The 21,338-nt window shown below is 42.2% G+C and overlaps 1 protein-coding gene and 1 pseudogene across 7 annotated transcripts in view; one reads left to right on the forward strand and one right to left on the reverse strand.

The window, feature by feature from the left end:
• Nrf1 (nuclear respiratory factor 1) overlaps positions 1-21,338 on the reverse strand; it is a 98,173-nt gene that overhangs the window by 57,280 nt on the left and 19,555 nt on the right. For 4 of the 7 annotated variants that reach the window (XM_005078088.4, XM_040728487.1, XM_021231826.2 and 1 more), the window contains 2 exons: positions 4,277-4,441; positions 3,213-3,447 (listed from right to left, as the gene is read on the reverse strand). In XM_005078088.4, the coding sequence (XP_005078145.1) occupies positions 3,213-3,435 (223 nt within the window). In that variant the 5' untranslated portion in view covers positions 3,436-3,447; positions 4,277-4,441. Of the gene's footprint in view, positions 1-3,062; positions 3,099-3,212; positions 3,448-4,276; positions 4,442-21,338 lie in introns of those variants that run through there. The other 3 variants (XM_040728485.1, XM_040728482.1, XM_040728486.1) reach the window with 1 other exon arrangement.
• LOC110342433 lies at positions 6,296-6,797 on the forward strand (annotated as a pseudogene).

The raw sequence follows: 21,338 nt of genomic DNA on the forward strand, positions 1-21,338 counted from the left end.
TCAAGGGCTACACAGAGAAACCTGTCTCAGAAACAAAGAAAAGAATAAAAAAGGAAACCCTGCCTGGAAAAAACAAAACCCAACAATAACAAAAAGCCATCTGAGGACCCAGTACGATGGTTCAGTGGGTAAAGGTGATTACTGCCAAGTTCAACAAGCAGAACTCAGTCTCTGGGACCCTCGTGGTAGACAGAGAGAACTGATTCCAACAGATCTCCACACATGCACTGTGGCATGCCTAACACACTCAGACAGTCTTTTAAAGCCGGAAGTGAACATGTTGTATCATAGCAATACCTGACAAAGCTGCACAGCAAACATCTGTGTGCCCGTCAGGTGGCTCTTGATTCTTTTCTATATTCCAAGGCTAGGTTATTTTTCAGGATTCAAGATTTTATACTTGCCAGACAACTCATCAAACCTCATTTTGAAGGAAGCAACTGTGTACAGAGCATGCGAGTCTTTCAACTTTAACCCACTGCCTCAGAAAAAAAATTCAATTTTGTTTACAATGAAGTGCCCTGGGGTGGAGAAACAGCTCAGCACTTAAGAGCACCTGCTGCTCTTCCAGAGGACCCAGCGCTGTCTCTAGCACCCACATGGCAGGTCATAACGATCTCTGACTCCAGTACCAGGGGATCTAACCCTTCTACTAACGTCTGTAGGCACCAGGCACATGTGTGGTGCACATACATACATGCGGGAAAATACTCATAAATCTAAAAAAACCAAAACACCTTCTGAAATTGATACTGGAGACTGTCCTGTGCATGTGTGCTCCTCAGGTGCTGTCTGCCCATTGGCTGAAGAGTAGCAACTGCACTAGGCTACCTGGCCAGCAGGCCTCAGGGGTCTGCCTGTCTGTCTCTCCAGTGCTGGGACTGTAAGTGCAAGTCACCACGCCCAGCTTCTTACCTGGGTCCTGGAGCTCAAACTCAGGTCCTCATGCTTGCACGACAAGCACTTTGCTGACTGAGCATCTCCCTAGGCCCTTCTTAATTTCTATTTCCTTGAAAATCAACATGATCAAGAGCTATTCTGGGCTGAAGAGAGTTAGAAATATGTTTGACAGGCAACATGGCACAAAGGATGATTTGACTTTTCTGAGTTGCCTCTTAAATAGGATGATGTTGCAGACTAATCTTCAGAAAGAATTCTCTAGCAAGCAACAAATGCGACAAGTTTGGATCAGTCACAAACATGGACAGTTAACGGCCCTGCCACCTTGGTAAATTCCCCCTTTGCTCACTACGATTACAGGTAGCGTGCCTCTACACCTGGCTGCTTTGGCAAAACTTCATCCTGCCAGTGTCCCTGTGTGACTACTCATGTCTTGTATTGTTTTTTTTCTTCCTGCTCATAAAGTTCAGCCATAATGACCTCCTTCCCGTTCTCATCTGAAGTCCTTGCCTTCGCCATTTCCTCAGTCGGAAATGCCCTCTCCTTGGCACTTCCCTGAACCAATAACCTGCCACCAGTGGCCTGACACTGTCTTCAGAAATAAGCTGTTATCTTATTCAAAAAACCTGTACCTTGTAGTATATATGAATACAATTCCTTCGTGGCAACTCATTAGAAACTTGAAGGACCTCTGTTTTCGCACCAGATAAACGACTTTAGTCCTTTTCTGTTCTTTTGTTTATTTGTTTGAGACAGAGTCTCATTGTGTTGTTTAGATTGCTCTTGGAACACTTGAGCTCAAGTGCTCCTCCTGCCTCAACTTCCTGAATAGTCAGGACCCCACGTACAGGTCATTATGCCTAGCTACTTCTAGACTTTTCTTCAGTCATGCTGGGAACTGAACCCGGGTCTCTCACACATGCTAGGCAAGTGCTCAACCCCTGAGCCAGTCTCAGCTGCCCTTGCATCATCCTCGCTATGACAAAGCAGCACAACAAAGTCATGTCTCAAAAGCATCTTCCTTCATGGGAAAGAAGTTGGCCTGGGTGCATTAGGTTAGGATGCCCTCTTCTGGGAAGCATGAAAATTTCACAAAATACATGTTACAAACAAACAAACCCAGTGCCTTGCACATGCTAGCAAAGCAATGCTCTACCACTGAGCTATACGCCCAGCCCCTCCCTTACCTTTTAAGTTCACAGTTCCAGAAACAGCACAGTGGATAGTAAGTTAGAGTATGAGATTATAATACTTTTCTTCTTCACCTTAATTAAATACAGCATATATTTTTAAAGCATAGTACTTTGGTCATTCCTAATAATTGGTTTCCTGGCCTGCTTGTCCTAAATAAAATACTAGATCCACCCAAGCATGTGTATCCTCACCACAGTGCTAAAGACACATTGTACACAGAATGATACAAAACATAGTCACCTGGTATCCTGGAACACTTCAAACCTACAAATTGGACTGAGACAAGGATCACTAATGTTCTTGGTACTATCTAGAAGAATCAAACAGAAACCTTGTCCATCATAGTATTAGACCCCAAATTGCTTTAAAGTAATTTCTAAACACATCACACAACAGTCATTCACATATAACTAACTAGCATATGAAGCGAGAAGCCAGCATAAATAAGAACCTATCACTAGCAACAGCTCCACAGTCCCTCAGAAACAATTACCAAATGAACTGTAAAATCATCCTATTACTTGTGCAAATCTAAAATCGCAATAGTAACAAATTTCCATACAAACGGAAGCTTACAGTGCAAATCTGGACAGGTGGAGAAACTCACTCTCATTAGAAAGTCCAGAACTGAGATGTATGGCTGAGGGTAGAGCTCTTGTCTAGCATGTGAAACCCTGGGGTTCATCCCCAGCACAAAGGCAAAGAAAAGCCAATACTAGACATTCTTTTTCTTAATCTTGAGAATATTGAAACCTAAATATGTCAGCCCTTATTTAATGTGAATATAATAAACACTCTGGCTAAAAACCAGAAGACTGTCAGAACGGATGAGAAAAGACAATCGACACCGTCACACTAGTAATAAGTGACCCCAGAACTCAACTCTCACGGAACAGGCTAAAGTTGAGGTGCAGGCTTAAAAATCTGTGATGAGGGCTTGGGATGCAGCTCAGTGGTAGAGTACTTGCCTAGTATATGCGAGGCCCTGGGTTTGATCCCCAGCACTGAAAAAAAAAAAAACGATGAAAAGAGATGAGAGTGCTTGAATCCCAGGCTCTTTCAGACAGGTATGAAACCACAAGTTAAGGAAAGAGAGAAGCTTCCAGTGCAAACATTACCTGCAGCAGCCAGATGGGCAGTTACCTCATCAGCTGCCGTGGAGTTGAGTATGTCCGAGTCATCATAGGAAGTGTCCTCAGGGGAGGAGGGGGAGTCTTCATCAGCACTTAGCATACTGTGCTCAGTGTACGTGGCTACATGGACCTGCTGTACTTGCTGGGCCACTGCGTGGGCTTCTATGGTAGCCATGTGTTCAGTCTGGGTCACTCCGTGTTCCTCCATGAAGATCTGCTGCTAGAAAAGAAGAGGAAGAGGAGGGCGATTCAGCGTACAATGTAACACAATGATTAAAATAAGTTTGTTTTTAAGGAGAGAAATTGTTTTTGACAACCTCTGATTTTTTTACTTATTTGATCACACCAAGGTATGGGAAATTCAAATGATGTAAACTAGTAGAATATTTTTATGTGAAATCATTTTGACAGAAATTCACTATTATACAGAAACATACACACATGTCAAAGTCACATTAAAAATACTTGATATACGTATAGCAATAAAAAGATGTTTAATAGCCCAATGACTACTAGCATTTGATATTGTGATATAAAATACTTAAAAGTGAAATAGTTGGGATTATCTGTGTGTATTTCAAAGACAAATGGGAACAGCTTCTCCGAGTAATAATTCAATTTGGTTGTATGTTTACAAAACTGCGCTCCTTGTTAAGTCTGAAACAGTGATTTTTGGTAGAAAAGCTGGTTCTCCTACCACACAATCTTTCCTATTCTCCACAAGCTCATTATTCATGAGGAAAAAAGAAGCAAGCATGTACAGATTTAAAGTAAAACAGATTTATAATGACACAATGTGTCCCTCTTGTTTTACTATACCTAGACATTTTGATATATTAAAACACACAAACCTATCATGCCCTTTTGAACCAGCTGTAGAGTACGTTATTGTATAGCTGTGCTGATGAAGCAGGGCTGCTTCCAAATTTTTGCTGTTATAAACATTAGCGCAGTGAACATCCTTATATATGAAATTCTATGTATGGGCTCCTAAAATGTTCTTTAAATAGAACTACTATATAATCTGGCAACACACTTCTGGTACTTACCCAGAAGAACTGAAAGCAGGGTCTCAAAGAGCTATGTGCACACCCATGTTCATAGCAGCATTATTCACAACAGCCAAAAGGTGGAAGCTACCCAAGTGCCCATCAGCGGGTGGATGGGAAACAAAGTGTGGTACATACGAACCACATAACCACATATCGTTTCACCTTAAAAAGGAAAGAAATGCAAATTAGGAATGAAGGGATGTCTTTGACTTAATAAAGAACTCTATAAAAATGCCTAGACCATTATACCTAAAGAAACCAGAAGCTTTCCCATTAAGATAAGGAGCAAGACAAGGATGTCTCCTCTCTCTCTATCTTTTCAACATTGCATTGGAACTCATAGCTTAAGCAGTAAGACAAAAAAGACAGGAAACAAAGCCTAAAGAAGTAAGGAAAGGGGAAGGAAGGGGGAAGGGAGGGAAGAGAGAAGGGAGGGAGAAAAGGCAAGAGGGGCTCTCTGGGAAGAATGAACAGCTGTCTCTGCATGGCATAACAGTTTACGTGAGGTCATCAACCTAAGACTCCTCATATAGGTTATCATTTTGGAAATGAAAGCATTAAATTTAGCCATGAACTGTAGTCACCATGTTATACAATAAATCTCTTGAACTTACTTCTATCCTTTAAAAAAATCTGTATGAGGGAATTTCACAATTCTCACGAAGGAACCAAAGGACTAAATACATAAAGGACTACTGCATGGTCATGGTTAGAAAGATACAATATAGCCAGGCATGGTGGTGCACGTCTTTAATCCCTGCACTTGGGAGGCAGAGGCAGGCGGATCTCTGTGAGTTCAAGGACAGCCTGTCTACAAAGCTATTTCTAGGGCAGTCAGGACTACATTGGGAAATTCTGTCTCAAAAAAAATTCTCTAAATTGAATATTATCTTTTATGAGGCAGGGTCTTATTATACAGCCCTGATTGGCAAGGAACTTATTATATATTCCAGGCTGGCCTTAAATTCATAGGCTTTATTCAAATAAAAACTTTTATTCAGTGTTAAAAGAAATGGCTCAGTGGTTAGGGGCACTAGATTTTTTTTTTCAGAGGACCCAGGTTCAGCTCCAGGTGCCTACAACTAGTTGCAGGCTAACAACTGTCTGTAACTATAGTTCCAGGGGATCTGACTCTGCCTTGTGGCCTCTGAGGATACTACACAACATACAGGCAGACAAAAGCCCACACACATTAAAAAACAACTAATTTTTTGCTCTTTGAACATATTAGGTATTAGGTAGCTATTTCCTTTGAATCAAAAACTTTCCAAAAACCCTGTAGGGAACGGGGTTGCTCCTAGACTAATCAAAATGTGGAAGCTCGGGAAGGAAGCTCAGGAAACTTGGAAATTCAAGGAGGCCCAGAAAGTTGCAGGACCCACAAGCTCCCTCTCTGAAGTCATGAGAGTGAGTAGTCCTAACTGCTGAGGAACAGAAGTTCTTCAGTGGAACCTGCAAGTTGAGCCAGGAGTTGCAGGGATGCAGCTTTCATGAATCATCACCCACACTAGAGTGGGCTTTTCAGGGATACAGTGACCTTTCTGCCTGTTCTGTGACGCCAACCCTCATCTATACTCCTATGATAACCCCAATGAACACACTGGCTCACCAAGCTAGACTTGGGTGGAATCATGTCTCTGGTTTGCTGCTGGTGTCCTACCTGGAGTGAATAGATATTTGTTTACATCTCCCCATGAAAGGTCACGCAATAGTAATATACTGTCAAGAAAATAAGTCCAGAACAGGGAAAAGAATCTACCAACAGATAAAGGACTGTTATTCAAAATTAAAAACATAACTAAAACTCAACAATAAGAATATAACCAACCCATTTTAAAAATGGACAAAACGACAGCTCACCAGGAAGGTACAGTACAAGAAAGCTACACAGCACAGCATAAGGAAAGTGTTGAGCATCAGGTCGCTGTGGAACTGCACCATAAACCACAGTAATAGACAACTACATGGCTGTTACAACAGCTCCCTCGTTCTCTTTGCTGCCAGACCTCTGCCAACATGAGCTGAGTGCATGCTCCCGGGAGGAAGGAGGGCCTGTCCCGTCGGCTCGGCCATACAGCCTTAGCAACCACACCTGGCTGAAGCTGACTTCTGAAGAAACAGATTTACAAACGCTAAGAAAGGCCTGACTTCCTCCCAAGCAGGTGTGACCCTGAGGACTCACATGGTGTGACTGGTAATAAAATTTCAAGAATCTTTTCAGTCCAAAGGCCCCTGATCTCCCTGAGGCTCTCTACCATTTGATTAAGAAAGCAGTCACTGTCCAAAAGCACCCTGAGAGGAACAGTAAGAGTAAGGATGTTAACTGCAGCCTGACTGACAGAGAGCAGAATCCATCAATTGGCTTCTTACTCTGACTAAATGGGTACTCACCCCCAACTGGAAATATGAGACATCCACAGCCTCTGCTCTTAGTAGTAGAAATTCTGTGTACGTGAGCAATAAAATCACCAAAACAAAACAAAAACAAAAAACCCTCCACAAACAGCGGCAACAGTGAATGTTGCTAAGGGTTTGCTACGGGAACACTCACTCATTGCTGGGCAGTCACTTTCAAAGACAGTCTAGAAGATTCTCCCAAAACCCAAAAAACGCACTCCAACCAAATGATCCCTTGGTATTTACCCAAAGGAGCTGACAACCACAATCCACACGCAAATGTTTACAGCAGTTTTGTTTGCAACTGCTAGAACTTGGATGCTACCAGATGTCCTTCAGTAAGTTTTGTTCATCTGGACAATGAAATATTGTTCAGCACTAGAAAGAAATGGACCATTGAGCTAGGCATGGTAGCACATACCTATAACCTTACACTTAGAGACAGAAGCATCACAAGCCAGCCTGGTCTACATATTAAATTCCAGATGAGCAGAGCTATATGATAGGACCCTGTGGTAGTAGTGGTGAGTTCCCAAGACATGAAAAAAAAATACTATGTGGATATTACTATGTGAGAGCCAGTCTAAACACTTACATGCTGTATGGTTACACCTATAGCACCTTCTAGAAAAGGCAAAACTATGTAGACAGTGAAAGGAGTAGGATTTGAGGGACTGGGGGAAGGGGGATGAACAGGCAGAGCATAGTGAATTTTCACTAAATTGTCACTATTCATTTGTTCAAATTCATAGAAAGGACCATAAGGTAATATAGACTCTGGGTGATAATAACACGTGAACACATTCTTATGAGGAAGGATCAATGTACAGCCATTCTACAAGATGCTGACAGAGAGGTAGGCAAAGTATTAAGGATAGGAGACATGTAGAAAACCTCTGTACCATCTACTGAATTTTGCTGTATACTTGTAACTGTTCTATTTGAAACTAGGTTGTTTCGTTTCTGGTTTTTTGAAAATTGGACACACACCACACTGTGTAAACCTTGGAGATTCTTTGCTCAGTAAAACAAGCTAGTCACAAAGACAAATACTATATGAATCCATTTTGGTTTTATTTTATTTCCATTTGTTATGTGCATGATGAGGGAAGGGTGCTATAACCTGTTGCAGAGGTCAGGTCTGTCCTACTACCCTAGGTTCTGGGGACTAAAAAAAAAATTTTTTTTTGTTTTGTTTTTCGAGACAGGGTTTCTCTGTATTGTTTTGGAGACTGTCCTGAACTAGCTCTGTAGACCAGGCTGGCCTCGAACTCACAGAGATCCGCCTGCCTCTGCCTCCCAAGTGCTGGGATTAAAGGCGTGCGCCACCAACGCCCGGCTTTAAAAAAAATTTTTTTTTTTTTTTTTTGGTTTTTCGAGACAGGGTTTCTCTGTGGCTTTGGAGGCTGTCCTGGAACTCACTTGGTAGTCCAGGCTGGTCTCGAAATCACAGAGATCCGCCTGCCTCTGCCTCCCGAGTGCTGGGATCAAAGGCGTGCGCCACCAACGCCCGGCTTCTGGGGACTAAATTTAAAAGTTTACATGGCAAGAACCTGGTGAGCCATCTTCCCGACCCTGCCTGCATTCCATCTTTATGAAGTAACTAGAATAGTCTACGGAAAAGAAGCTGGCAGGGACCGAGTGCCAGCAGGTGAAGAGTTGTCTCGTGAGATGCATGAATTCTGTAGATTGGTACACAACAGGAATGTGCTTTACTGAACTGCGTGCCTAAAATTTATTGTTATATGTACTTTACCACATGTGAAAATTGAAACAAAATCATCCCTCACTCAGCCTAACTTCTGCATAAAGAGTAAGTGAATAATCTCACAGCAAAATAAAACGAAGTTCTTATCTTTATAAAGATTTGTGCATCATTCGATAACTATTAAAAATCAATTCCTGACATCTCTGGTGACTACAGCAGTGTAGAAGAAGGAGGGCTGGCTCTGAAGAAGGGAGGGAGGGTGGTGCTCAGCGAAGCCTGAATCTATCACCATCGGGCTCCCCGGCCTTTGAGCTGCCCTGTGGAAATGAGGCACAAGCAGAGTGTCTCACGCGAGTCTAATGCTGTGGCCATACGCTGTGTGAGTCGCTGTGGCCATACGCTGTGTGAGTCATACCGCGACCTTACTGTTTATGGTCTCTGTTTTGGTTTTCAACTCATATTTACCAGTTAAAAAATGATTCTTAGTCTGTTTTGATGGCACACACCTTTAATCCCAGCACTTGGAGGCAGAGGCAGGCGGATCTCTGTGAGTTCAAGCAAGACCAGCCTGGTCTACATAGCAAGTTTCAGGACTGCCAGAGCTACACAGAGAAACCCTGTCTTGAAAAACCAATTAAACAAACAAATAAAAAAACTACCATCATGACAACCAAAAAGGATTCTTGACAAAAAATTTAGAAAATTAGAAACTGTGAAGGTAAATTTTTGCTGGACTGAGCATTAACATAAAGTATAGAGATTTGACATGTACTTGAAGTTATGATCCATAGTTGAAGGTTTAACTTGTATGCTAACATCACCTCTCTTCATGCAAACTGATGCAAATGTAATGTAAAATTTGACTGCTATACAGCACAGCTTTCTAAAACTTACCAAAGGGCAACCATACATATGCAGAAATATCATCTTTATACCTATATATGGAAAGAATATGATTGCTCATATAAAATTCTTTTTTTATATACTGTTATACTGTAGAAGTTTCACTTTTCCTCTCTGAGAATTTCTTAAAACTTTTGTTCCTCTGGTTAGTTGCTCATCCTGCCCCCCCCCCTTTTTTGAGAAGGGTCTCACTATGTAGCCTTGGTTGGCCTGGAATTTACTATGTGGAGTAGACTGTTCTCAGAGATCTGCCTGTCTCTGTTGAGATTAAAGACATATGCCACCATATCCAGGGGATCCTGGTAAAATACTTAACACAGAGAGAAAATGAAGAAAACAAAGTATTAGCATGTGGGAACTCTGAGTAAAGATACTTGAAGATTCTAAAAGTCTGAAATTATGGCATGTATTTATACTAATTTGCTGTTGACAGGGTTTGAACTTATTTTTAAAGAAAAAAAGTAAAGTTCATGGCAGAATTTCTTTCCTATACTACCTTTGTTGTGGGGTTTTAAAAAGTGTGCAAAGATATAGCCTAGCCCCTTGTTGAAACTTTTCAAGTACAATTTAATACACCAAGTCACACAAACATAGTATATAAGAGAAAGATACCAATATAATGTTATTTTTCCCTTAATTTCACTATTCTAGTCTGAGACAAATTGCTTGGGGCATTTTAGAATTCTGGGTACTTCAAAACTGTTTTTAAATGATTTGGGATTAGATGGCATCTAAACTGCTTTTCAAAGGGATTTGAAAGCTATGTGCTTGGCATAATGGATTTCAATTCTTTGCTCCAGAATGCAGCTTGCAGCATAAATCAATAGGGCTGTCTGCTTCACGGGCTTGTCACTTCTCTGTCTACCATCCCCCTCTCCTCCACCAGCTTCTCTAGCCTCTTGTATTCTGGACACCCTAAAAAGCAAAGGCAGAGGCATCCATCTCTGGCTTCTCTGAACCAGAATGGAGTACTTGTAAACACTGCTTTCACAAAACCATAAATAAGTAAGGTTATGAATAACATATACATGCCACTGGAGATCATGAGATCTCCACCTCCATATTTATTTAACAGAGAAAAAAATGAAGGTCAACTTTATTTTAAGATTTATTTATTCTGCGCCGGGCGTTGGTGGCGCACGCCTTTGATCCCAGCACTCGGGAGGCAGAGGCAGGCGGATCTCTGTGAGTTCGAGACCAGCCTGGACTACCAAGCGAGTTCCAGGACAGCCTCCAAAGCCACAGAGAAACCCTGTCTCGAAAAAACAAACAAACAAAAAAAAGACTTATTTATTCTGGTCTAGGCATGGTACACACCCTTAATTTCAGCAGGGGCAGACAGATCTCTGAGAAGACAGTCTGATCTAATAGTGAGCTCCAAGCCAGTCAAGGCTATACAGTGAGCCTCTACCTCAAACAAAACAAAAATCCTAAAAAGGATGTATTTACTTTATGTCATGTGCATGAGTATTTTGCTTGCATGTATGTGTGTGTGTACCACATGTCTGCCTGCTGTCCATCGAAGCCTGAAGAGGTTGGGTGCTGGGAACTGAACCCAGGTCCTCTGCAAGAGCAGCAAATGCTCTTAACCATTGAGCCATCTCAATTTTAGTAAAGCACTTCAGCTTTTATCTTCAAGGAGTCAGATTCTCTGGCTGGCAAAAACAATAGGAATTGCTATTGGGGGAAAGATATGAAGTGACGTGCATTTAAAAAGAGAGCAGACTCTTAGTAGATACCCAGACCCCTGGACAAGTTGTTTAACAACCACTAAGCACAATTCTGTTACTGTTTTTAAGGTGAGAGGAAGAAATATATGGTATATATCCTCCAAAGGATGATGTGAGGATTAAATGCATTCATTTAATCCCAGCAAAGTCTAGAACACATGCCCAGCACATAAGCATTTAACAAACCCCTTGGGTCTTTCTTAGCTCATTTCCCAAACAGTCTCACATGCACCATGCACTGTGCCTCCTTTCTTCCCATCCAGACACCTGTTCCTGAGGCTTTCTGGACTATATCTGACAAGTCTATGATAAGACACCACATATTATATTAATTTGAGCAGTTAACACTGTCTTAGACATAAAATGAGAAAGTCAACACACCTAACAGCACTTTGTGACAGAGCACAAAATGGGGAGGGAGGAAGGGAGGGAGAGAGGAGTGAGGGAGAGTTAGAACCTTCTGAACCAGTAAAGCAAAATTGTGCATCTGTCTATCCCACTACAGACAGTGATGTTCAGCAAACTACTCAAAACTATTTAGACTTACTCCTGGGGAATGGAGAGGTGGTTCAGGGGTTATGTACTGTTCCAGCAGAGGACAGAGTTTGGTTCCCAGTACCCCCATCAGGTGTGAACATCTGTAAGTCCATCTCCAGGGGTATCTGATGCGTCTGACCTCTTTGGGTACCCATACTCATATGTATATACTTGTAAGCCCTGCACTGGGCAGGCTGTCAGTGGTTCTCAACCTGTGGGTCACAACCCCAGGGTCAAATAACCTTTTCACAGGGGTCACCTAAGATCAGATATTTACATTACAATACACAACAGTAGCAAAATTACAGTTATTAGCAGCAACAAAAATAATTTTATGGTTGGGGGCATCACAATATGAGAACTGTATCAAGGGGTCACAGCATTAGGAAGGTTGAAAAATGCTGATCTATGGGCTGATCAGGGTCTAATGAGACCCTGTCTCAAAAAAAAAAAAAAAAAAAAAGAACAGAACAGAAAAGAAAAAACCCTCTATTACCCAAAGTGTCCCCTGTACACACTAAGGTAGACCCAAAGCACAGTAGCAGAGCACAGCAGGACTGTCAGTACACAATGCCCTGGCAGCATGGTCGCTATCCAGCACCTAGGGAGCTACTGGGACTCGGAGAAGCCAATCGAGGGTTAAATTCAGTCTAATCCACACATAATGGATGAGATTAAGTGAAGAGTATTTAAAAATCAAGGGACAAAGACAATTAGGTCAGGAAATCTAATCAATGCATAACAAAGTATAAAAGAAAGCATTAGTCTAATCAATAGCATTATCATTTCAAAAGAAAAAAATCAGCAAGATGGGTCTAAAAATCTCTATCCAAGACTGTGCCCGTGGGAAAAGAGGCCCAAGTTACATCCCTGGACACACCTGGAACCTGAAACTTTCACTAGACTAAAAATCATACTCAATAGTCAGTGAGCTCTAATGTCAACAACAGGGTTTGCTTGTACCACAGCAGAAAAATTAACAATCATACAAAAAGAAAAAAAAAGCAAGCCAGAGTGAAACTAGAAGCGAGGCTAAATGTGTCTTAAAACTCTGGGTGCAAGTGGAATTTAAGAACAGAAGATTGTGTCTACCAAGAGCTTCTCTTCAAAGAGTGAAGACTAAGTTACAGAGAAAAGCAACTATCCTCCCACAAAACTTGGGTTCTTCGATAAAAAAAAAATGTTCATATATGCTGTATTTGCTTTCTATTTCCAGACTTCAATTATAGAACAAAATGCAAACAAAATTACGTTGGTGAAGCCGGGCGGTGGTGGAGTGCCTTTAATTCCAGTACTCCGGAGGCAGAGGCAGGAGGATCTCTGTGAGTTCGAAACCAGCCTGGTCTACAGAGCGAAACTCCAGGACAGCCTCCCAAACAATTCAGAGAAACCCTGACTCTAAAAACAAAACAAAACAAAACAACTAAGCTGGTGAGATGCCTCAGCAGGTAAAGGCACTTGCCCTCACCCTGACAACCTGAATTCAATGGTGAAGACGGGAATTGTCTCCTGCAAGTTGTTCTCTGACCCCCACATCTGCATCACACCATGCATGTGTGTCACACACAAAATTAACTTTTTAATTAAAAAAACTAATGCTGTCAAACAAAATATAAGCTATGAAACTGTAAAAGTGAGATAAAGCTGACAGAAAGAGGCAGAGGGGGTGGAGAGTGAAAAAGTAGACAGAAGCATTAATAGTCTATTTTTCAGGATGAAGGCTGCAGATGAAGAAAAATTAATATTACAACATAATTACTGAAAAAGGAGCACATGAAAGGGAGTAGTGGGAGGAACCGTCACACTTCAGAGGAAGAAGTCCACAGTGCTCAAGATTGATGGATCAAGAAAAGGCGGTACAGGGCCAGAGTTGGCTCAACAGTTTAAGAGCACTCGTTGCTTTTGCAGAGGACCCAGGTTCAATTCCCTTCACCCACAGAGCGGCTCACAAGCACCTGTACTTCTAGTTCTTGGTGGACTATAAAAGCCTGCACATATCTGTGGGTGTCACATCCCAAGGCCCTGGGATTCCAGAAGCTGGATAGTGCCAAACCCTATATAACCCACCCATTCTATATAACACAGACCTGCAGGAAGCTCTGGAAGCTTGCTTCCCTTTGACCCATGTCACACTAACAATCCTGGCTGCATTCAGTAATGACAGTGCTTGGAAAGAAGCCCTGTGGAGCCTCCACAGTTGACTTGGTGTTTAAGGTGGTTAGAAAGCAACCAATGGGAAGACAGCCTACATGGCATGGCCAGGATGGACAAAGGATGCTAAGACACCTGTGGGGACAGAAAGGGGTGGACGGCACAGCATTAACTCTGCAAGTTACAAACTGTGGATCACTTACTCCTGGAACTTTCCATTTCATACTTTTACACCAGGGTAACTAAAACCATAGGAAACAAAATGGGGGCAGGGGTGTGCTACATACACATCTTATAGTACCTACTAAAAATCAGTAGTGGTTAGTGACCACAATCTCCTGCATGGCCAGCAGTAACTTAACTATTGTTACTATTAGTGTTCTGTTTCTACTACACCACAGGCCCCAGGGTCTGGACAGCCTTCTCTCTGTCCACGCAAGTCCTCACTGAGCCAACACGTTTTGGACCCACAATAGTGGCCCATCACTTACTGATACCACATGAGACAACTTTCATTTAGTGCCTATGCCAGTTTCATCATATTTAAGTGAGCAGGTAGAATCACTGTGAGGAACAAGTGAATTGCTCTTTGTAAATACCCAACATGGAATGCTGCATGCAATGAGTGATTCACTAGTTCACATATAAAGACAGTTATAAAATTGCCTAAAGCTGCACTACACTTTTCTTTTAGAGATACTAGAAGAAACAATGCTCACAGATCACTTCAAGAGTTCTGACCACACAAGGTCTTGTATCAAAAAAGCAAGTCCAGTTGTTGGGGTTTTTATATCTGGTCCTTTGGAAAACGGGTAAAAGGTACACTTAATTTCCCAAGGGAGGGAAGAGAAAGAGGGGGAGGGAGGAAAGAGATTTCCAAATGCTTTAGGGTTCCTTGACTGCAACCAAGTGAGAATCAGAGCACTGCAAGATGGCGCTGCTACAAAGCTGAAGCAGTAGAGGGCGCCACAGCCAAAGGGGAAACCAATGTAAAGAATGCACAGGGAATTTCACCTAGGACCAGCCTTGAAAAAGGTAGGGCTGGAGAGGTCACTGGTTGAGAGCACTTTACTGCTCTTGCCCAGAACTCAGGCTAGATTCCTAGAGCCTCATGGTGGCTCACAACCATCTGTAACCCCAGTTTGAAGGGATCCAATGGCACACCATGGTACACACACAAACACACAGGCAAAAACATTTGTACACATAAAGTAAATACAAAAGCACAGTGAGGCTTATCTATTTCAATGCTTTTAAGGACATGCCTACTCTTCTACAGGCTCTAGACTCTGCCATCATCTAACAGAACTTTCAACAGTGACATTTTTGGTCTGCCATGTACAAGGTAACAGTCACTAGACACCTTTGGCAACTGACCACATTGAAATGTGACTTCTGTGACTTAGGAATTAAAGTTTTCAATTTAATTTAATTTTAATTAATCTTCATGTTAATATGTTTTCTAGCTTCTATAATGAATGGCACAGTTCTACATTGTATTTTTATTTTGAAAAAGACTTGCTTCTAATTAAAGGTCATTGAACATCACTGAAAAAATTGTAATAGAGAAATTCATACAATAACTCAGGCCAATCTGACATAACTCAGCATTTTAGAGATTTGAAGATTGCCAATGCCTCTTGCCACTCTGCAGATATAAATTCAAAAGCAATGCTCTTTTACTTCCTATAGAAGACCCTACCTACCCAACTCCCTGTGCTTCTTTGTTCAAACAAATGCTTAAACTCCTAGGTTATAATAGCTTTTAAATTATGAGTATGGGGCTGGAGAGATAGCTCAGCCATTAAAGGCTAGGCTCACAACCAAAAATTATGAATATGAGGCCAGGCGGTGGTGGTACACGCCTTTAATCCCAGCATTTGGGAGGCAGAGGCAGGTGGATCTCTGTGAGTTCAACACTAGCCCAGTGTACAGAATACGTGCCAGGACAGGCTCCAAATCTACACAGAGAAATCCAGTCTTGAAAAACAAACAAAACAAAAGCAATAAAAAAAGAAAAAAATTAATGTGTATGTGCGTCTGTACATATATACATGTGTGTGCTGGTATCCACAGAGGGGGAGAGAGAGAGAGAGAGAGAGAGAGAGAGAGAGAGAGAGAGAGAGAGAGAGAGAGAGAGAGAGAGAGAGAGAGAGAGAGATCCCAAGCTGTTGTGAGCTGTCTGTTGTGGGTACTGGATTTCCTCTGGAAAAGCAGCAAGCACTCTCCAATTGCTAAACCATTTCTTCAGCCCCTAGAACAACTTTTATTAAAAGGCTGAATCAAGAAGAAAGTAGGCATTGCCATGTTTTAAAAAAAGGGGGAACAAATTCCATGCTAGCACTAAGTAACACTCTGAGGACAGGGTTGCCAGGATACCAGCAGCATCTCACAGAAGACTGTCTTTGGGCTCCAAAATGAAAGTGTTGTCGGCAGAGGCAACAGCTTGGGAAAGAACATGGCATGGTAAAGAGGTATCAATGAACAGCAGATAGCAGACATGGTGGGGGTGGGGGTGGTCCTGGGACCAAAGGAACATAGCCTCTGGTGCCTTTCACGCCAGATTCTTTAGCAACTTACTGTGCAAGAATAAAGTTAATGCTGATCCACCTGTCAGAGAAGAAAGTAAGCTTCCATACTCAACACCACATTACAGTTTACAGCTAGTGTCTGGCACAGTATCTTCAATGAAATAGGGGCCTAATAAATGTTGGTGACAGCGATCAAAAGAATTAGGAACACCAGGCAGTGGTAGCGCACACCTTTAATCCCAGCACTTGGGAGGCAGAGGCAGGAGGATCTCTGTGAGTTCAACCAGCCTGGTCTACAGAGCGAGTTCCAGGACAGCCTCCAAAGTCACAGAGAAACCCTGTCTCGAAAAACAAAAAAAAAAAAGAAAGAATTAGGAAAGTGTGGTCTTGCCAAGTATGGTAGCACAGGCCTTTAATCCTAGCACTTGGGAGGCAGACGCAGGTAGATCTCTGTGAGTTCCAGCCAGCTAGAGCTACATAATAAGAACCTGTCTCAAAAGAAAGAGGCAGGAGAGAAAAAGAAATTTCATTTTCAAACACACGGGTGCTTAAAAGCAGGCAAGTTGCCAAAGGTGGCAGAGGTTAGTTTGGTGTGACAGACCACTCGGTGTCTGGGTCCAAATGCATCTGCTCAGCTCTTCCAGACTGGTCTCCGTACTGAGTTCCAGGCTAGCCAGCAGTACCTAGTAAAAGTCTCCAAAGAGAGGGGAATGGGAAGAGGGGGGAGGGAGGGGAAGAAGAAAAAGAAAATGTACTTTCAAACACAGATGCTTAAAAAGCAGGGGAGTTGCTGAAGTTGTACCTGTTTTAGGAAGGCAGTGGAAGGAAGTTTGGTATGATCAAGAAAGCTCTTGGCAACTGGGTCTGAATACAGCTGCTTGGCTCTTTTCGTAGAATAATTGTTTGTCTGCAGCTGCTCCCAAATTACCAAAAATCAAATAAATAGCTGTCATGTGATAGCAGGATTAGAGGTTGCCTCAATTTCCATTAAGCAGAAATAACATAAAAGGCAACAAGCCCTGCCCCTCAGTCTGAGACCAGCACAAAGAGCACTTTTATTTAAACTCTGCATACTATGAAATAGCACTGTGACCTGGCTGCTTCTGTGGCGGGCCTCAATTCTGCTGGGTCTGTCACCATATAACTGACATTCAGTGAAAGCTGTTTTCTAGTTTCCAAAAAAACAGTTCAATGCAAATTTTCTTTTCCTCTCTCTGTGTCTCTCTCTCATTGTTGTTTAGTTTTATTTGTTTTTTATTACGAAAGGTCTCATTATGTAGTCTTGGATGTCCTGGAACTTACTATGTAGAACAGGCTGCCCTAGAAGACCCGCCTGCTTCTGACTCCTGAGTGCTGGGATTAAAGGTGTGAGCTTTAAGAACCACTCCAGGCTTTTTTTTTTTTTTTAAGGCAGTCTCATAACATAAAACAAGCTAACCTTGAACTCACCAAGCTAGCCTTGAGCTCCAGACCTTGCCAACTCAGCATTCAGAAGGGGTGGGGCTTATAATGGATATGAACTGAAGACCAGAGTTCAGAACCTCAGGACCCAGAGAAGAGACAAGCTGGGTGTAGTGGCACCTGTGACTGCAACCCTAGCACCCAGGAAGAAGAGAGCAGGGTCTCAGAGGAATGACAGGAATCCCTGAAGTCAGCCTAGTCAAACGGATGAGCTCCAGCTTCAATAACTGGCTGTCTCAGAAACCCTAAGTCAATTTTGTGTGCGCTCTCTCTCTCTCTCTCTCTCTCTCTGTCTCTCTCTCTGTCTCTCTCTCTGTCTCTCTCTCTGTCTCTCTCTCTGTCTCTCTCTCTGTCTCTCTCTCTGTCTCTCTCTCTGTCTCTCTCTCTGTCTCTCTCTCTGTCTCTCTCTCTCTCTCTCTCTCTCTCTCTCTCTCTCTGTCTCTCTCTCTGTCTCTCTCTCTGTCTCTCTCTCTCTCTCTCTCTCTCTCTCTCTCTCTCTCTCTCTCTCTCTCTCTCTCTCTCTCTCATGCAAATACCTCTCCAGCCCCTCCTAGTTTCTTCTATGAGTTGTTTTGAGCAAAAACTGGTATATATATTGTAAACTGTCTTTTTTATTATTTTTCTTGCTTTCAATTTACATGTCTTTGTCTGTTTCTATGTGGATGTATGCTATGTACACATATTCCTGGGAGGCCAGAAGAACAATCAGATCCCCTAGAGCTAGTTACTGGAGGTTGTAAGCTACTGAACTGGATGCTGGGAACCAAATTCCATTCCTTTGTACATTTCTTATAAGTGCTTTTAGCATTTGATACAAAGTAAAAAGCAATTCCTGGCACTATTAAAACATTTTGTATCATTCTAAAACTTTTAGTGAAGTCCAGCTTGGTGGCACACCAATCATTTGAGAGATGGAAGCAGGTCAAGGTCACTGTTGCTACACAGCCTGAGCTGCACAAAACATCTTCAACAAAAACAACCAGGAAAAAGTTGGGCATATCTACTGTACAGAATGTACAGCAGGGACTAGAGGGATGACTTAGCAGTAAAGAGCACTTGTTGCTCTAGTGGAGGACCTGGGTTTGGCTCACCACCATCTGTAAACCCAGTTCCAGGGAAGTGATGCCCTCTTTTGGCCTCCTTGGATGAGGTTTGCATGGTTCACAGACTTGCATACACCCGAAGCACCTATGCACATAAAAGTAAAAAAGCAAAAAATAAAACCCCCAAACCTCAAATTTTAATTTTTATAAAAGAATGTACAGAAGTTACTTTCTGTCTATTTAGGGTTACTATTGCTGTGATGAAACGCCATGTCTAAAGTAACTTGGGGAGGAAAGGGTTTATTTCAGCTTACACTTCCAGATAACAGTCCATCACTGAGGGAAGCCAGGGCAGGCACTGATACAGAGTGCTGTTTACTGGCTTACTCACAATGGCTGGCTTGCTCGTCTGCTTTCTTACAGAACCCAGGACCACCAGCCCAGGAATGGCACCTCAATGGGAAGGGCCTTCCCCCACCAATCACTAATCAAGAAATGTCCTACAGGGGATCTCACAGAAGCTTTTTCTCGAAGTTGAGGTTCCCTCCTTTCAGATAACTCTAGATTGTGTTAAGCTGACATAATACTATCCAGCACACTTTCCAATCCCCTTAGGGAGTTCTAACTTTTTACCATTGTTATTATATAGCAATATCATATATCATAAATATATATAATCCATGAAATCAGTATTTATTGAATTAATGAGCAAGTGAATGATTTAATAACCTACTTTTTAAAAATAGGTTTTCTCTGTATAACCGCTCTGGCTGTCCTGGAACTCACTCTATAGACCAGGCTGGCCTTGAGCTCACAGAGATCTGCCTGCCATTGCTTCCCTAGTGCTGGGATCAAAGGTGTGTGCCACCACTACCCGGCTAGCCTAAAATTTTTAAGTACATACGCAATAATGTTCTAGGTTTCTGAAGGACATTAAAACTGTGCAAACACAGTAATGGGGTGCTGAACATGCTGTTAGAGCAAGAACAGAAAGTTCATGCAGAAAAACAGCAAAACATAAAGCACCCGCCTTTAGTCCCAGCACTCGGGATGCAGAGGCAGGCGGAGCTCTGTGAGCTCAAGACCAGCCTGGTCTACAGAGCGAGTGCCAGGATAGGCTCCAAAGCTACACAGAGAAACCCTGTCTTGAAACCCCCCCAAAAAAAAGATACAGAAAAGGTTAAATTTTTCTTTAAAATATTCCTTAAAAATTATTTTTATTAATTTTCATAACCAAATGTCACAGATATTTCTAAAGTTGATAAATGAACAGAAATTTAAAAACTATTACTGGCCATATGTCAGTAGTCACAGAAAAACTAAAACAGAAATAGTGAAATGGTCATTAATGGTTGTCTCCGGACAGTTCGGACAGTCACTCCATTATGTGTAATTTTTAATGCAGATTGATTGGATTCTTGGCAAACTCAACTTTTACTTTAGTATTATTTGTGATTGTGGAGAATATCGGTCAAGGAGCCCAAACTAACAACAGTAAGTTGCTATACTCCAGAGCACAATGGGGAGGACTGAGGCTAGAAGTGATCTAGTCAGGTGACTAATGCAATGATTCCTGACTATTAGAGGCATGAAATCAGACAATGAAGATAAACCTGGTTATGGTGGCCCATGCCTTGAATCCTAGCACAGGAGAGGCAGAGGGAGCTCTGTGACTTGGAGGCCAACCTAATCTATACTGCCAGCTCAGGCCAGTCAGGGATACATAGGGAAACCCTGCCTAAAAATAAAAGAATAAAACAAAAAGACTTGAGATATGTAAGTGGTGAAAAGCACAAGGATGTAGTGAGGAAATCAGGACTCCCATTCTTCTGCTGGAGTGAGTATTTGTTAGCTAGGCTACAGAAAAGAAAGGGGAGTGCAGATGTGTGGAGGAAGTCAGTAACTCGGGAGGAGCCATCCCACGGATGCTCAGATTTGGGATTTGGGGGGAAGTCTGTAAAGTAGGTGGAAGTACCAAATTCATCAACAAGAGGCTGGTAAATGAGGCAGAAAACTGACTGAGAATAAAACATACAGTAAGACAAGAAAAGACGCAACCCAACCACAAAGATTCACATCCTTACAACATTTGGGATGCTGAGGCCTGGCCAAGAGAATATCTGCTTCAAAAACCAACAAATAAACAAAATAATGGGAAGGGGGAGAGAAACACCTCAAAGCCAGGTGTGGTTGAACATGCCTTTAATTCCAGCACCCAGAAGATATAGGCAGGTGATCTCTGAATTGATACTGCCCTGGTGTGTGTTGTGAGTTCCAGGCCAGCCAAGGCTACATACTGACCCTGTCTCCAAAATAAAATAAAATTTTAACTAAACCAAATAAATAAGTAAAGAAGAAGCAAAAAAAACTTGGGGGACAAGCAAGACGTCATAGAGGGGTAGGGGGAAAATGTAAGAGATGCCAAAGAAAATGAGAATCAGGAGACTGGTGTGCTGCAAAGTGAAAGACGAGAGATCAGCATGTCCAAGTTCAGCTAAAGAGGACAAAGAACAGAAGTAACTAACAACGTTTCATACATCATTCCTAAGACTAACGTGAATAAACCCATCCCTGACTTCTTGAACTTCACATCCTAAA

This window comes from Mesocricetus auratus, unplaced genomic scaffold (assembly GCF_017639785.1).
Source record: "Mesocricetus auratus isolate SY011 unplaced genomic scaffold, BCM_Maur_2.0 Super-Scaffold_100019, whole genome shotgun sequence".
NCBI lineage: Eukaryota > Metazoa > Chordata > Mammalia > Rodentia > Cricetidae > Mesocricetus > Mesocricetus auratus.